General features: G+C 40.3%; 1 protein-coding gene across 1 annotated transcript; it reads left to right on the forward strand.

The window, feature by feature from the left end:
* The first annotated feature begins 1571 nt into the window (after window positions 1–1571).
* On the forward strand, window positions 1572–15069 carry LOC144683369 (gastricsin-like). The gene is made up of 9 exons (XM_078546318.1): window positions 1572–1627; window positions 3505–3670; window positions 4628–4745; window positions 4862–4980; window positions 7331–7530; window positions 9615–9737; window positions 11520–11664; window positions 12676–12774; window positions 14686–15069. Exons 1-9 carry the CDS (start codon window positions 1572–1574, stop codon window positions 14839–14841), a joined length of 1182 nt encoding a protein of 393 aa, XP_078402444.1. The 3' UTR covers window positions 14842–15069.
* Window positions 15070–16383: the final 1314 nt, after the last annotated feature.

The raw sequence follows: 16383 nt of genomic DNA on the forward strand, positions 1-16383 counted from the left end.
ATGCCATAAAGTTAATTGAGGAAGTCATTATGGCCAAGATCAGGCATATCCCTGTCTAGAATGCAATCTTCCAGCATGAATTGCTCTTTGCCAATCAGGAGCAGGAACCAAGTTCAATTTTTCCCTTGTCCAGGAATGCTTTGGCTAATTGTGTACACCCCTAATAGTGCCTGACTCAGCTAACTCAGTATAGATTGGAGTTTCAATCTGACTAACTCTGACCTATCAGTTGAGACTAGTTGAAGATTTCTGGTAAGCATTCTTTACCAAGCCTGGTTGCTTTTCTTTGGTATAGAAATATGAGATTCATTTTCCTAGTTGTAGCATAGGTATTACAGATTTAGAACCCATATTTACATCTATACGTTGTTTAAGGTCATTCTATAGTAAGGTCAATTGTGATAGCAAAGTTCTAACACCAGAGACCAACAATGCAAACACAGAAACCATGAAACTCTGACTCCTGACATGTTGGAGGCCAGAGGATGAAAGGCTAATAGTGTGTAGTTTAACCTTGGCATGAATAACTGATGCATTAAATGCTGAAACTTGTACTTCTACAGTGAAATAAGTACTTTGGAGTTCAACTACCAAATGCTACTGTTTGATTTAATTCTTAAGAGAAGAAAGTCCGTTTTATAAGGGACAGTGAAAATGTGTATTGGTACCTGTGTGATGTAGGGGATACTCGGTGCTTCATGCAGTTGGGATGAGTTCATGTACGAGAAATATCCACTGCTTGTGCTGAAGCTCAAAGTTTCTCAGCTTGAGGAGCTGAATGCAATATTTGTGGCATTTCAGAAACTAAAGGTTCTTGGAAAGCACATTATTGGGTGTCGTCAGCCATGCAGAAATTTGTTGCTGAGGCAAAAGGAGTTTGAACAATAGCACAGAGGCCTATGAAAGACCATAAGAAGGTATCTTGTCCATGAAACTCACCACCTGCTCCCATGACCCTATTCCCACCAGACTGTCGGCCACCTAACTTCACTTTCTGGTGCCCATGTTAGCTAATAATGTTAATTGTTCTCTCTCCTCAAATTCTGACACCCTCTTCTCCAAATCTGCCATTATCACCCCATTCCTCAAAAAACCCAACATTTAACCCTCCGTCCTTGCAAACTTCTGCCTCATTTCCATCCTGCATTGTTCATAAATGCAAGACATTTTTTGTGAACAATACAAATGCATGTAGTTGCTTACTGAATGGAATAGTTCACTTTCTCCACCTAATTCTATTAAAACACTTTTTACCTGTAACAATCCAATCATCGTTAGAATTGTTAGTTGCTTGTCTTCAGATGCAAGCTTTCTGACCAAAAAATTCTTATCAAGGTCAAAGGAGGTTTAAGTCGTTTAAGGTTACTCTGTATTTTAAAATAAACCATGCAGCATTATTGTTCAAAGTTTGAGATAAAATGACCTTCATTAGTGAAGTTGAAAAACAAATCACCTGTTTACTTGCGAGTATAAAGGCACCCAGCCTACTGCAATCTCTAGCACAATTCAAGGAATTGTGTGGAACCTCAATTGACTCCAACCTTCTACGACACTCCACCAAAAGAAGCAAAATGAAGTTGTTGATCATTGCATTGGTCTGTATCCAACTCTCTGAGTGTTTCCATAAGTAAGTCATTGAGCAATTTAATAACTTGACACCACTTGAAATTTTCACCAGATTAGATGCTAGTTGGTGTGCATTCTGTTAAGAGGGATGTTTAAAGGAAAAGTTAATTCTGAGATAACTAAGCTTCATTTGCAGTCACATATTAGAAGCAGGAAAACTAAAAGGCTAGTTATTGTCATACATGCCTAAATGAAAGACACCCTTTGAAATTCTCAATGCCAGAGGGGCTGTGGATGCTCCAACATTGAACATATTGAAGAGAGCAATTGATGTATTTTTGGGCACTAAGGGAATCCTTAAGGGGATAGTGCAGGAAGGGGAAGTTGATGTAGAAAATCAGTCATGATATTGAATGGTGTGGCAGGCTTTAGGGGACGAATGGCCTACTCCCTGCTCCTATATCTAATGTTCTTAAGATGTATAACTAGACGATATGAGCAAAAACTTAACAAGTTTAAGGCAAGATGGGAATTATTTCCCACAGTCTCTTTATCCATTTGATTGTATCTGTCCAGAATACCAACCCTGTCATTGGGGAGAGGGTGCCATAGTAAAAATGTCACTGGACTAGTAACCCAGGGGCCCAGGCTAATGCTCTGGAGACATGGGTTCAAATCCCACCATGGCTGCTGGTGGAATTAAAATTCAATTAATACATCTGGAATTGAAAGCTAGTGTCAGTGGTGGTGACCATGACAACTATCATTGATTGTTGTTAAAAAAAAAAGACATCTGGTCCACTAATGCTCCTTATGAAAGGAAATTTGCCATCCTGACCCAGTCTTGCCTACATGTGCCTCCAGACCCACAGCAATGTGGTTGACTCTTGAATTGAACACTTCAGAGAGCAGTTAAGGACAATTATGGATGGGCAACAGATGCTGGCCTTGCCAATGATCTCCGCATCCCATGAAAGAATGAAGGAAAAGAAAAACTTGTCCGTTACCGTTTTAATATCCACCTAAACAGACGGGCAGAACCTTCACATCTTGCACCAATAAAGGTGCCTCTGAGAAATGTAGCACTGTACCGACGGCCTGGCTCAAATTCCCAAACCCTTCTGACCAAAACAGCGGAGTGCTATCAACGAACTCCGATTGTGTCACTTAAATAATTCAAGGAAATGAGTTAGATAAACATCTAATTAAGAAGGAGATTGAAGGCTACGGTGATAGCTTTGGGGAAAGGTAAGCAATAATTCACGGGATGCCCTGGTTCCTGTGCTGCTGACACAAAGTAATTGCTGCGCTTAGGAACCTTCAATGCTAAGTAGTGGAATGCACATGGGGATGTACAGAAATCCTGGCATACATTTTACAAACTTCCCTTCAAGAGGTTAAATGGGTAGAATCCCTCATAAGAGTTGACAAAAGGTTATTGTTCTGGATTTTGGTTACTGATCTGCTAAAATCTTGGGAATTTTCTAGAATGATTTTTGAAAATGACTGAAACACAAGCACAAACTCTTATTCAGTCTGCAGGAATTAGACCTGATTCTGGACAAGTCACTGTGTCAAATACAGAAAAAAAAAGCAAGCTTAATAGTGTAAGTGCAAGCTCAGCTGGCTAGATGGCCACTGTGTGGTTCAGAATAACACCAACAGCACAGGCCTGATCTCCGTTCTGGCTGAGGTAGAATTGGGGCCTGCCTCCTTGCCCTGCCCTGTAACACCGTTACAGTGTAAGCCGTGGTTCAGTGGCCCTCATATGGGCATGAAGAATAGTGTGAGAAAGGATCTAATTCTCGTGGGGATCTGAACTCTTTTGAATTGTGTCAAATCTTGGAATGACCGTGAGCTCATAAGTCTCACTTTTAAAGAAAGCTTGTTCCACCTCTCAATTATCTGATCGCTGTTGATGGGCTTTTAACCTTTCAGAATGCCTTTGCACAGAGGGAAATCTGTGCGCGAGATCCTGAAAGAGCGCGGGGAGCTGAAAAGTTTCTTAGAAACTCACAAATATGATCCCGCCTTGAAGTACCAGCATCTCTTCCCCGGATACGAGTCAGAAATTGCAGATGAACCACTCCTGAATTTCATAAATGTAAGTAAAAAAGGAAACTAATGTAAAGCAGAGAGAGGAATGTCGTCAAGTGAGGCTGTTAAAATGCTAAACAAAAACAGAAATACCTGGAAAAACTCAGAAGGTCTGGCAGCATCGGCGGAGAAGAGCAAAATTGATGTTTCGAGTCCTCATGACCCTTCAAGGGTCATGAGGACTCGAAACGTCAACTTTGCTCTTCTCCGCCGATGCTGCCAGAGCTGCTGAGTTTTTCCAGGTATTTCTGTTTTTGTTTTGGATTTCCAGCATCCGCAGTTTTTTGTTTTTATCTCTGAGTTAAAATGCTGTTGCTTTGGGTTTGAGTTCCAGCAGAGGCTGACTGTCCCGCTCATGTACCCAGCAGGGACAATGAGCAGCCAGACTGGCGATTATAAACTCTGATTTTTCAGCTGTCTGTTGGGTTTACAATCCCTTCTGCAGCTGCCGCTTTCCAAGGAGAAGAGCACAGGAACGTCCCAGTGCAGGAATAGTCAACCTTAATAAGAAGGAGAGCCATTTAAAAAAAAAATTCAGTCAAAAACACAACAACTGGTTACTCAAATACCGGTCATAATGAAAAACAGGACAGAGACATGTTTCGACAACATTTTATACAGAATAAGTTGTTCTCACGATTACAATGTCAACAAAAGTTTAAGAAACAAGACATGGTTACCGTCAAATGGATTTGACTGATCAAGGTGGGGAGGTGTACATGAGTCTGGAGCCATAGGTTGCAGACCCCAACTCCAGCCTAAGAAGCCAATAGCTGAACCTTTCTTCAGTCTTTCATTTCCAGAGCTATTCCCCCTCTTTTAAACTTTTCTATTTTTTAATGAGTCAGATTTAAAATAATTTGCGATTGATATTTCGGTTTCTTCCACTGATTAATGACAAAGCAGGATTTTTATCCAGAGTGACAATGATCAATTCTAATTTCCATTTTCAAACTTACACCAGAACTTCTACTATGGATCCATTACAATTGGTACCCCGCCTAGGAGTTTCGAGGTTCTGTTTGACACTGGCTCTTCTAACCTTTGGGTCCCATCCATCTACTGTAACAGCCCAGCATGCAGTGAGTATAACTCAAACAAGTGATTATCTTTCCGGTTCTTTTTTGCCATTGGATGATCAGTTAACTCACCACAGCCTTTGAAAGAGAGAAATCATGATTCGTTCCTTTCTTTTCAGGGAACCATAAGAGATATAATCCAAATCTATCCTCAACATTCAAAACACGCGGACAGAGCTTCAGCATAGCTTATGGTTCTGGTAGTTTAACTGGCTATTTTGGATATGACACCATTAATGTAAGTATTACCTGGTTCTAACCATAAAGGTATTAGTCATTTCAAAAAGATGACTCTTCATTTATATAGCGTCTTTTGTGGCCTTGGGACGTCCCAAAACACTTTTCAGAAATACTTAATACAGCTTTAATACGTGGCAGCCAATTTGGGCATAACCAGGTCCACAAACGACAATGAGATAATTACCAGGTAATCTGTTTTTAATGATGTTGGTTGAGGGATATAGATGGACCCTGCTCTTATGCTGTGGGATCTTTTACATCCACTTGAGAGGGCAGACGGGGTCCCAGCTTTAATGTCTCATCCAAAAGATGGCACCGCTGATGGTGCTGCACCCCCTCAGTACTGTACTACAGTGCCAGCCTAGAATTTCAAGTCTCTGGAGTAGGACCTGAACCCAGAACGCTCTGGCTCTGAGGCGAGAGGTGCTATTTACTGAGTCGTTGATAATTAGCCGAAGCTTAATGCCTCAGCGATTGATGGAGTGGAGCCTCCAACCCGCTGTCGATGCCCTGCTAACTCTAACCATATTTCCAATGCAAGGGTCATTTACCTGCGGGAGGTAGAGTTATATCAGGGTATACAAGGTTTGCCAGGGAATTATGCCAGTATACGAGAGGAGACATACTGGGCCAGGTCTATTGATACATTACTATTTCTCCAGTTTCTATTTGATCATCAAATGGTCAATTACCTTTCTCCAACCTTTTAAGAAACACATGATATGTCAACCCTCACTTTTCAATTCTTGAGAGAAGACCTTTTGTGTTGATTTCTGAAATCCAGACTATAGGGCCCTGTGTCCAATATCCAAAAAGAACATAAATCTACTTGTATTTAACATGCAGCTGCCCACATGTGAGCAGGCTTACTTCCCCTCAGCTAGACCTGACAGGTAGACCTGACAGGTAGGTGGCAATGCAAAGGAATGCAGTCTCTCCCAAGTTGTTTACCTCTTCGTTCCCAACCTGGATCTGCTGAAACATTGGTGGGTGCAAGGCAGAAAGCCTAGGCTAATGTGAATTGTGCATCAAAGGTCCTAGATATTGACTGCACACTGCTTCTTGCAGGGGAGGTGGTGGTGTAGTGGTATTGACACTGCATTGCTAATCCAGAGACCCAGGGTAATGCTCTGGGGACCTGGGTACAAATCCCACCACGGCAGATGGTGGAATTTGAATTCAATAAAAAACCTGGAATTAAAAGTCTAATGATGGCCATGAAACCATTGCCAATTTTTGTAAAAACCCATATGGCTCAGTAATGTCCTTTAGAGAAGGATATCTGCCATCCTTACCTGGTTTGGCCTACATGTGATTCCAGACCCCACAGCAATGTGGTTGACTCTTAAATGCCCTCTAAACAAGGGCAATTGGATGGGCAATAAATGCTGGCATAGCCAGTGATGCCCACATCCCAAGAACGAATTTAAAAAAAATGATATTGCAGCCATTTTCTCTTGCCTGTGTTAATCAGCCCCAATGATGTCCAGTATTACTGACCGCTGCTGCCTGCATAGATAACCAAAAGGTATAAAGTTCACATGTAAATGAAGCAGTCTACTGGCAGTTTGTCATTTGGAACAATTGATCCAATAATTTTAATTAAGCAATGAAAATGGCACAGCCAAGTATGAATTTATTACTAAAAATTGGATTACCAGATGATACAAATTTAGCAATTTTGGATCAGAGGAGTGGATTACCAAGCACCAGGGAGTGATGTTCAGGTCAGAATCTCATCTCGTGCTGCTTGTGTTTTCATCCCAAGGCTTATGATGTCATAAGTTGAGTTGATGGTTACCTTATAACTCATATAGGGAATGCAGTAAAATCAGTGAGTAATGTTATCACAGTTGATTTGCACAAGGTACTGTCTCAAGTTAAAACTGTACTAAGAAAACTTTTTGTTGCTGCTCTTATGAGCAATTTAAATGTCAGCTGTGGGACTTGGGTTGAGGCCTATGATTCCCCAAGCTCACCAGCTTTCCAAAACCAGAGAGATCACGAGACATGCCCTAAAAAAGGGCAAGTTGAGACATGGGATGGCCTCATCTGTCTTGCTCTGTCTGACAGGTTGTATAGCGGCGTTACTGTGGTACATGAAGAGTTTGGTGGTAGCTCCCCAAGTCTGAACCGAGATTGTGCCAAATCTGGTATTCAAGCAAAATGATGTAAAGGAATAAAACCATTCTGCTCATTTTGAAACAGTCTGTATTAGGAGCATTGTGGTTGGTTTTGGATGAATCAATCAATGGCTCAGGTTTTGGAATCATCAGTCAGTTGGATTGAATCTTGTTTCTAAGCTTTAGTGTAATATTTCCTGTTCCTCTTTTTGTTTCCCTCCCAAGGTTGCAGGCATTTCTATTCCAAATCAGGAGTTTGGCCTCAGTATGTCTGAACCTGGGACTGCCTTTGAGTATTCCAAATTTGGTGGAATCCTTGGTCTTGCATACCCAAGACTTTCAGCAGGGGGTGCCACAACAGTGTTTGATAGCATGATGCATGATAATCTGGTGTCATCACCGATGTTTTCTGTATACCTGGGCAGGTAAGAGGATGCGACCATACTGAAATAATGAAATCAACTAAAGGAAAGCCTGCATTAAACTGATTGTCTTGACCAAAACTTGAGGGAGAAGTTTCTTAAGAAATCGTGGGAATCCCATAGTATAAAACTCAAATAGATGATTAAAGCAAGATTGATCATTAACTAATGACCCAGAAAGAGCAGTGACTGTTATACAGTAGGAATGGTAGCAGCCAGTTTGTGCACAATAAGATCTCATAAACAGCAATGACCAGGTAGTCTGCTTTTTAATTATGTAGGTTGAGAGATAAATATTGGCAATAGTGGAGCTCCCAAGCTCTTTTTCAAAATGCTACAATGGGACTTTTCATGTCCACCCAAGAGGCAAATGAGGCCTTGGTGTAACACCTTATCTGAAAGCCGACAACTCCAACAGTGCAGCACTCCCTCAGTACTGGAGTGTCAATTGAGATTTTTGTGCACAAGTTTCTGGAGTGGAATTTCAACTCATAACCTTGTGACTTAATAGTGAGAGTGTTACCACTGATCCACAGCTGAAGCTGAGCCATGTGTTGAAAGTTGAATGAGCACTACAGCACATTTTTAATTAAGATCAGTATACAATCATGAGTTATTAAGGACATGTTTCTATGGAGCAGTGCCATGAGTGAGTGATATGAGCCTATACTATGCCTCGAAATAATGATGAACCTTTGATAGTGACGACTTGTGAAGGAATCAGTGTAAAGCAATATGGTCATAATGAAGGTGAAAGAGCTTTTTCCCTAAAAAAATCTAAAATTTAAAAGGGTACCCTCTTTTTAAAAAAAAGATGGGTTCACAAAGGTTCAGCTACACATTCTGACAAGTTAGGGCTTAGCTCTTCTTAACAGCAACAAGGATTCATTGATGAGAAGGGACACACAAAAAAGATGCAGATAAACACATTTTCCATTTAAGCCAGGAAAACAGCCTGATATAAAAATTGATAACTAAACCACATTCAGGTTGCAAATTTTGCAATTCAGAAACATGTTCAAAGCTTCTAACACAGACCCCTCTGACTGAGGAAACATTTTGACCAAGCATGGCTGTTCAATAAGGTTCTCTTTCCGGGTATATGTGACTTAATTGGAATTTGGTAGTTACAAATTTCCTTAGAATTAAATAGGATTGTTTTTCAGGGAAATTAACAATGATCAAAGCCAAAATTTGGAGCATAAAAAGGAGGGACCTCAGGACAATTGAGAAACCACACCTACACATGAGAGATTAATTATGCAGTTTTTAAAAATACTGAGAGTATTTAGGAGTAAACCGGGTAAGGCAGATTCACTTAACCAGCTTAGACAAGTCTCATTCAGCAGGGGGATTAAGGCAAATATCACTTTAATATTTGATGGATTTCCTACTTAAAAGTATTTTTACTGCAACAATTAAAATTTTAAACTGGATTCCCGATTAGAAATGACATTGCACCAGTTCTTGTTTTCCTGGAACCTATCTAAAGTTGTGATTTACTGTTTTCAACAAGCCTTTAAATTGCATGTTTGGTTCTTTAATAAACTTTTATATATTTTAGAATTTATAATGCATAGTCTTTGTATCACTCACTCTAAAGCCCGACATTATACTCCCTTAGGCAGGCGGGTACAATACTGAAAAGTTTTTATCCGGACTCTTTTCTGGGAAAATTATAATCTGGCTTTAATTTACTAAAAGGCAGTCTGGAATACGGTAACTACCTCGGCTGCCTTTTTTCCTTTAGAAGAGATGGATCAGTCCTTCAGACTCATGTAAGCGTCGCTGGGATCTGTCTTAAGAACCATTTGAGATGTATGCCTGATCTCGGATTGTCCCAAAAAGGGGCTAGGGTAACAATACACCATAAACTGTTGGTCAAAGATTGTTTGATGGTAATTGTGATTCAAAATCTAAGGCAATGTATTTTGCTCAAGCTCAGATATGGGCTCAGATACTATACCAGTGAGTGGAGAGACGTATATTTCAGTCAGTAGCTTGAAGCTAGATGAGGGCAACTTATGTTTCGATACTGATGCACTAATTGAAACATCAGTAAAGCTGAATATGTTTCTTCTTTCCAGGGAATCAAGTAGTCAAATAGGTGGTGAAGTGACATTTGGAGGGGTTGACGATAAGTTGTATACTGGTGAAATTGTCTGGGTCCCTGTTCTTCAAGAGCTGTACTGGCTTATCCCTATGCAAACGTAAGTAAGAAATGAGTGATTGCTTACTTTGTGGCTCATACTGGCCACAGCTCAGCTTGAAAAACACATTGTATCATTTTAATAAATACAATGAATTAGAGCACATAATAGCCTATAAAACATATTTCCTACAGAACATAAACTCCAAGCTCTTATGATTCCTACTTACAGATTTATATTAACCCCAAGCCCTGAACATATACTTTTAAACTTGTTTAAAAAGAGAGGTTCAAGTGCACAGGGCCTTTCAGTCTATCCAGTCCACTGTGACCAGAAATTTTTCGTCACAATGTTAATTCCTTTTTAATCTCTCTGGAGTTCATGCCACTATTATCCTGAAAGACCTTATCTGAAAGACCATTCCAGGTATTGGTCACTTTTAGTGTGAAGAACTGTTTTGTGACATCTAGCCTCTTTTCAGCAGTCCCCTTGTCCTGCAGCCATGTTGTAACTGGAGAAGGTTCAAATTGATTTACTAGACAGTTACAAGAAGTGAGAGATTCTACCTTCAGGAAATATTGAACAGTCTGGGGCTCCTTCCTCCAAAAGAGAAAAAGGCTGAGGAATAACCTGAGAGAGTTCTTTAAGATTACAGAAGGGTTTGATAAGGCAGATGCAGAGAGGATGTTTCCAAGTGTGGATAAGACCAGAATTGGGGCCATAAGCGTAAGGTAGTCACCAATAAATCCAATAAGGAACTCAGGAGTAACTTCTTTACACACAGTGATCAAGATGTAGAACTAACTACCACAAGGAGTAAATGAGGTGAATACCATTGATGAATTTCAGGGGCAGCTAGATGAGTGCAAGGGGGAGAAAGGAATGGAAGGATATGTTGACAAAGTGAGATGAAGAAGGGTTGAAGGTGACTTGTGAGGAGCATAAACACTGGCATGGATCTATTGGTCTGTATAGCTGGTTCCAGTGTTATAAATACTATGTAATTTGAAATGGTGATCAGAATTAACCATTTCTATTTAATTCAGTATAGTACAATTGGATAAATTCAGAATGGCTGGCAAAGATTGGATATGATACTGGCACTGGAATTGATGTACTTTGACATCTTGGTGAGGACATATCCTACAGTGCATGTGGTAGTGCCTCTGATCTGATCTGTGCTTGCATTATCCCATAAATTAAAAAAATACTGCCAGCCAGCAGTTGGGAAATACTCAGTGAGGTTCCAGTAAGTTAAAAGAGACAATTGTTAGAATCTGCATAAGGGTGAATGCATAGACAGATATTAGCAGACTAATAGTTAAGGGGGAGGAAGGTTTAAAGACTAATTCTCTTGGGTATATTTGTTCATAGGATGTGAGCATCAGGGTAAGCTCAGCATTTATTGCCCATCCCTAATTGCCCTTGAGAAGCTGTTGGTGAACTGCCAACTTAAACTGCTGCAGTCCATGTGGTGTTGGGAAGGGAATTACAGGATTTTGATTCTGAATCATGAGTAAAGAAGATTGAAAGGAAAAGATGAAGACAAGTTTCCAAACTCAGAAATCTGAAATGTCAGAAAGAAGCTAGAATTTCTCCTTATAAACAAGGAGTGCTGGAATCAGAAAGTCTGGCAGCACCTAAGGAGAGAGAAATGTTTCGAGTCCAGTATGACTCCTCCTCTTTGACAATTTCTCCTTGTTAAAAAAGTGAAAGAATAAGGAAATTAAAAGTGGATATAACAAAGATAAACAAAAAAAGGGTCTTGTAGGGACTGCTACATGGTTCTAAATTACGACTTAACATTAATGAATAAATAAATAATGGAACTCTGTTTTCCAGTGTGCTTCTCGATGGCCAACCTACCTTCTGTACCCAAGGATGCCAAGCTATGGTTGACACTGGTACTTCCTTGCTCACTGCACCAAATCAGGAATTAAAACAACTGCTGCAAAGGATTGGCGCCTATCAGGATAAGTACGGTGAGGTAAGTTTTGGTAACAAGTGCTAACTGATACAGATTCTAGACTGTATCAGTACTAGGACTGTAGTGACACCTTTTGGCCATAATAGTGGAGTCCATGTTGACAAAACCATCCTTACGGCTCAGGGATCTGGGCTTCATGCAGCTCGCTGAGGTGGATGGTCACCTCTGCCATTTGATTGTTGTTAGAATCCTGAGTAAAATTCATTTTAGTGGTCTCCACTGAATCATTAATTGATTTAAGTCTCAGCAAGTGTGCACAAATTTTTCACTTTTATTTGGAGGAGTCACACGATAAGCTGGTGTGGGCAACTAAAACCGTGTCCTACCAATATCATGTAGATACCACTCTTTTGAGACTGCACATGAGTGGACACTGGGGCAGTGTTGAGACAGGATTTCCCAGGTTTTCGACCATGCTGCCCCAAGGCATAAGCTGATATTTTGAAGCTGTGTTGTGTGATGTTTGTGACAGAGGTGTCAAACACATTTAAAATAATTGGATTAAAATCTTCTTTAAAACAAAAGAATTTCATCAGAACTTTTTGTGCAGTGTGATCTCAAGTGGTGTTTAGGGAAAGTACAATGAACAACAATTGGCTTTCGTAAACCATTTTGGTCTTCACTTGACCCAATGACACTGGCACATTTTAGAAGAGATTGCCTAGTTCATGCAATATAACAAAGTACTGAGTAAGACCCTCTCCTCTGTGGCAAGGTACTCCACACTGCAACAACTCCCTGTGTGAAGAAATTTCTCCTTAATCACTCTTAGTAAGGATTTTAAATTGATGGAGCATTGACTTTGACTGCCCATCTAGTGGAAATAGTCTTTTTCAAAGGCCTTCAATATAAAAATCACTATAAAATATTTTTGTATGGTTCACTCCTTCAGTAGAAATGAAGCTATTGGTTATCTGTGGAATAATACTTGACCCAATGATTCCTTGCTGTGCATTGTTTATACAAGCTACACACGCAGATCTACTGAATGCTTTCTTCTTTATATAATAGTACGTGGTCAACTGTGATACCGTAGGAAACCTGCCTTCCTTGACCTTTGTAATCAATGGAGTTGATCTCACTATTCCAGCCTCAGCCTACATCCTACAGGTATGTAAAACAACTGTCTTTTTTTTAAGCCAATGTTTGATGTGACTCAGTTTAATCAAAATAGCTGCAACACTAACTGGAAAATCTGTCTGCTTTGTTAATTCATGGGACGCGGCTGTCACAGGCAAGGGCAGAATTTTTGCCCATCCCAAATTGTCCTTGAGAAGGTGGTGCTAAGCCACCTTCTTGGATACAACTAAGTGGCTTGCTAGACCATTTTCAAGGACAGCCACATTGCTGTGAGCCTGGAGTTACATGTAGGTCAGACCGGGTAAGGATGACAGGTTAGGATCGCTAAAGGACATGAGGGAACCAGATGGGTTTTTATAATGATCTGGTAGTTTCATGGTCATCAGTACTGAGGCTAACTTTTTAATCCAGATTTAATTTAACTAATTGAATTTAAATTCCCCAGATGCCAGTGGTGGGATTTGAACTAATATCTCTGGATCATTAGTCCAGGCTTCGAGATTACTAGTCCAATTATATAACCACTGTGCTACTGTACCCTATTATTACTTTGTCAAAAAATAAAGCATTAGAAGCAAAGATTTTCCTTATAAAGAAAATGTTTATGATTTTGCTGCAAATAGTCCATGGGCAGAATATTACGCTCGGCGAGTTGTAAATGCACCCGACATGCCCGAGCGTAAAATGACACGCGATGTCGGGTGAGCGTCCCCACATCATCGCGCAGTCCTGCGATATTTCATTCGGTGGGCGCGCTCCAGAGTCGGCTGCGCGCCCGCTGACAATTAAAAGACCTATTAAGGCCATTAAGAAGCTAATTAAATTCAAATTTATATGGCCCTGTCCAACCTTGGCGGGCAGGCGAAAAGGCCAAGCGGCCTTTACGTTTTTTAGGAAACCTCATCTGCAGGCGGATGAGATTTTCTAAAGCAAATAAACACCAAAGAAAAATGTTATTTTTGAATTAAAAACATGCACAAGCTCATGTGACAGTCACATGAGGGGACATGTTTTATGACATTTTTATTTCCTTTATTTATTTTTTTTAAAACAGCGCTTCATCTCCCCGAGGCGGCTCCGTGCCTCAGGGAGATCGAAGCGCTCTTTCGTGCGCACGCGCGAAGATCCCGCTAGGCCTGCTCGCCCTCCTCCCCCGCCCGCACAGGCACTGCCGCTTGTGTTCCACGTTGGCCGGGCCTTAATTGGGCTGCCCGCATGAAATCGTGGCGCGGAGCTGATCGCAGGCTGGGGTCGGCTTCCCGAACACCCGCGCCAAGGGCAAAATCCTGCCCATAAGAGAAATGCTGTTATTTGAGGGAGGGCAAAAAATTATATCAGTTCTCTAATCTAACTTTCACTTAACCTCTCTTCACTATGTCATCTTCCATTGAGCTGTTGTACTGTAAATTTCTTTATGATCGCATTTAATGAAGATAATGTTATCTAAAAGGTGATGAATTTTGTGGGCAGAATAGATCTCCTGGTAGGTTTATTTTTCCCCATCCCTTCCATCCCTTCCCACTTTATTCCCCTCTTTCTCCAGTGGGATCTATGCCATCACACGCAGATAATTCTACTTACTGATGGAAGAATCATAAAAGTCCCATCTTCAAATGGCTGAAGAATTGAAGACTCAACTTAAGCTATTTGAATGGGAGCCAAAAGCCTTAATGTCGGAGATAGCTGTCTACCAAATAAAATAATGTAAAAAAGTGCACATTAACGTTAATAGTTTTAACCAATTTGTGCAATTATTATTATTAACTCTTTAGAAAATAATCTTTCCTTTGCCAATCCTATAATGAGGCCAGAAAAGTGTAAACTGAAAGTATTTCTATAGGATTTCAGTCTAAAAGCTGAAGTTAATAAACCTTTACTAAATATTTGCTTCTTTAATCTGTTCATGAGTCTAATGGATTGTCGTTATCTCATGTTTTACAGAGTCAAGGTGTTTGTGTTGTTGGGTTTGAGTCCACCTACCTGCCTGCTCCTACCGAGAATGGACCATTTTGGATCTTGGGTGATGTCTTCCTGAGGGAGTTCTATTCTATTTACGACAGAGGGAACAACAGAATGGGATTTGCTAAAGCTGTCTAAGCTCTGTAACTTATCCCTGTAACTCTGCAAGTGACTCCCTGCCTGGCATCAGTGATCTTCCTTAATAGACTGATTTCAGTATATTCCCTCCAACACTTTGAGTGTCCGTTTTTTCAAATGAGGCTTTGTGCTGATATTACCTGGACGTGACCTTACTCATTAGTCTTGTTTTTGCCTAGTTTCTGCCACATCCTTTTTGCTGAAATATTTCATTCTTTATTTGAGAAACCATTTTCTCCTGTGTGTAAACACGAAATACTATAAAGCGTTGAAAAATACTAATCCTGGTTTGTCTAGTTCTTGTCTTCTTGATGTTCAAGGATTTGTTAGTGATGGTCAAGCACCTGTAAACTAACAGATTTCATATTCCAGCCAATCTCTGATGTTAAAGTACAGACTGTTTCTCATGTTATACGCAAGTGGTTTCCTTTCACTCATGACCTGATCTGACAAAGCAGTTTTAAAATTCTTGGACTTATGAAAAACTCTCTCCATAGCCTCATCATTCCACATCTCTGTACGCCCTTGCAGCCCTACAACCCTCTGCGATCTTTACGTTCCTCCAATTCCGCCCTCTTGTGCATCCCTGATTTCCAGTCTCCACCATTGGTGTTTCAGCATCCCAATCTATGCAGTATTTTGCTTTTCAAATCTGAATTAGGTAGAATGATATGGAAGAGAAGGAAGCAATTCCCATGTTGTGTCTTTGACCGCTCTTTGAAAGTCCACTGCCCTCTCCCCAGAGACCTACAAATATTTTCTTTTCAGGTATTTATCCAATCCCCTTTTGAAATATAGATGTAGGGGATTAAAATAAACAGGTTTATTTTTCCTGAACCCATATTAGGCCTGCAAACTAATGTTCACTCAGTAATGAAGACATTTAGATATGAAGGAGTAAGTAAATCAAATTGGTATGAGTTGAAAGGGCGGGAGAGATGATGCAAGTCAATTTGAAGGGTGGGTAATTTTGGAAGCAGGTGAAATGGCTCTTTACCAGGTCTATGTTGGAATGAATGATGGGTCTGTCACTGCAAATTCACTTCCTCAGAGTCCAGTGGATGCTGGGACACTGAATATATTTAAGGAGGAGATAGACAGATTTTTTATTAGTAACAGGTTGAAAGGTTATGGGGAGAGGGTGAGAAATTGGAGTTGAGGTCGAAATGAGATCAGCCATGATCGTATTGAATGGCGGAGCAGGCTCGAGAGGCTGAATTGCCTACTCCTGCTCCTAGTTCTTATGTTCTTATGTAATTGGAGGTCATTGAAAGGAAAAATTAGGAACTACTTTGAAATTTGTAAAATAAAGTTGTACATTTAGTGTTGTCAGATGAGCTGATCAGAGAGAGACAGCCAGGATGCCTTTGTTAAGGGTATATCATGTATAACTAATCTAGTTAAAGTTTTGAGAAGGTCACCATAAAGTAGATCGAGTGATAATGATGTTATCTATAAGGACATTCAGAAGGCACTCAAAGCAAAAATACTAATTTGCTGATGATACTAAGTTAAATATATACAGGGATAGGAAGTTGCAAA

Source organism: Cetorhinus maximus, chromosome 8, assembly GCF_964194155.1.
Source record: "Cetorhinus maximus chromosome 8, sCetMax3.hap1.1, whole genome shotgun sequence".
Lineage (NCBI taxonomy): Eukaryota > Metazoa > Chordata > Chondrichthyes > Lamniformes > Cetorhinidae > Cetorhinus > Cetorhinus maximus.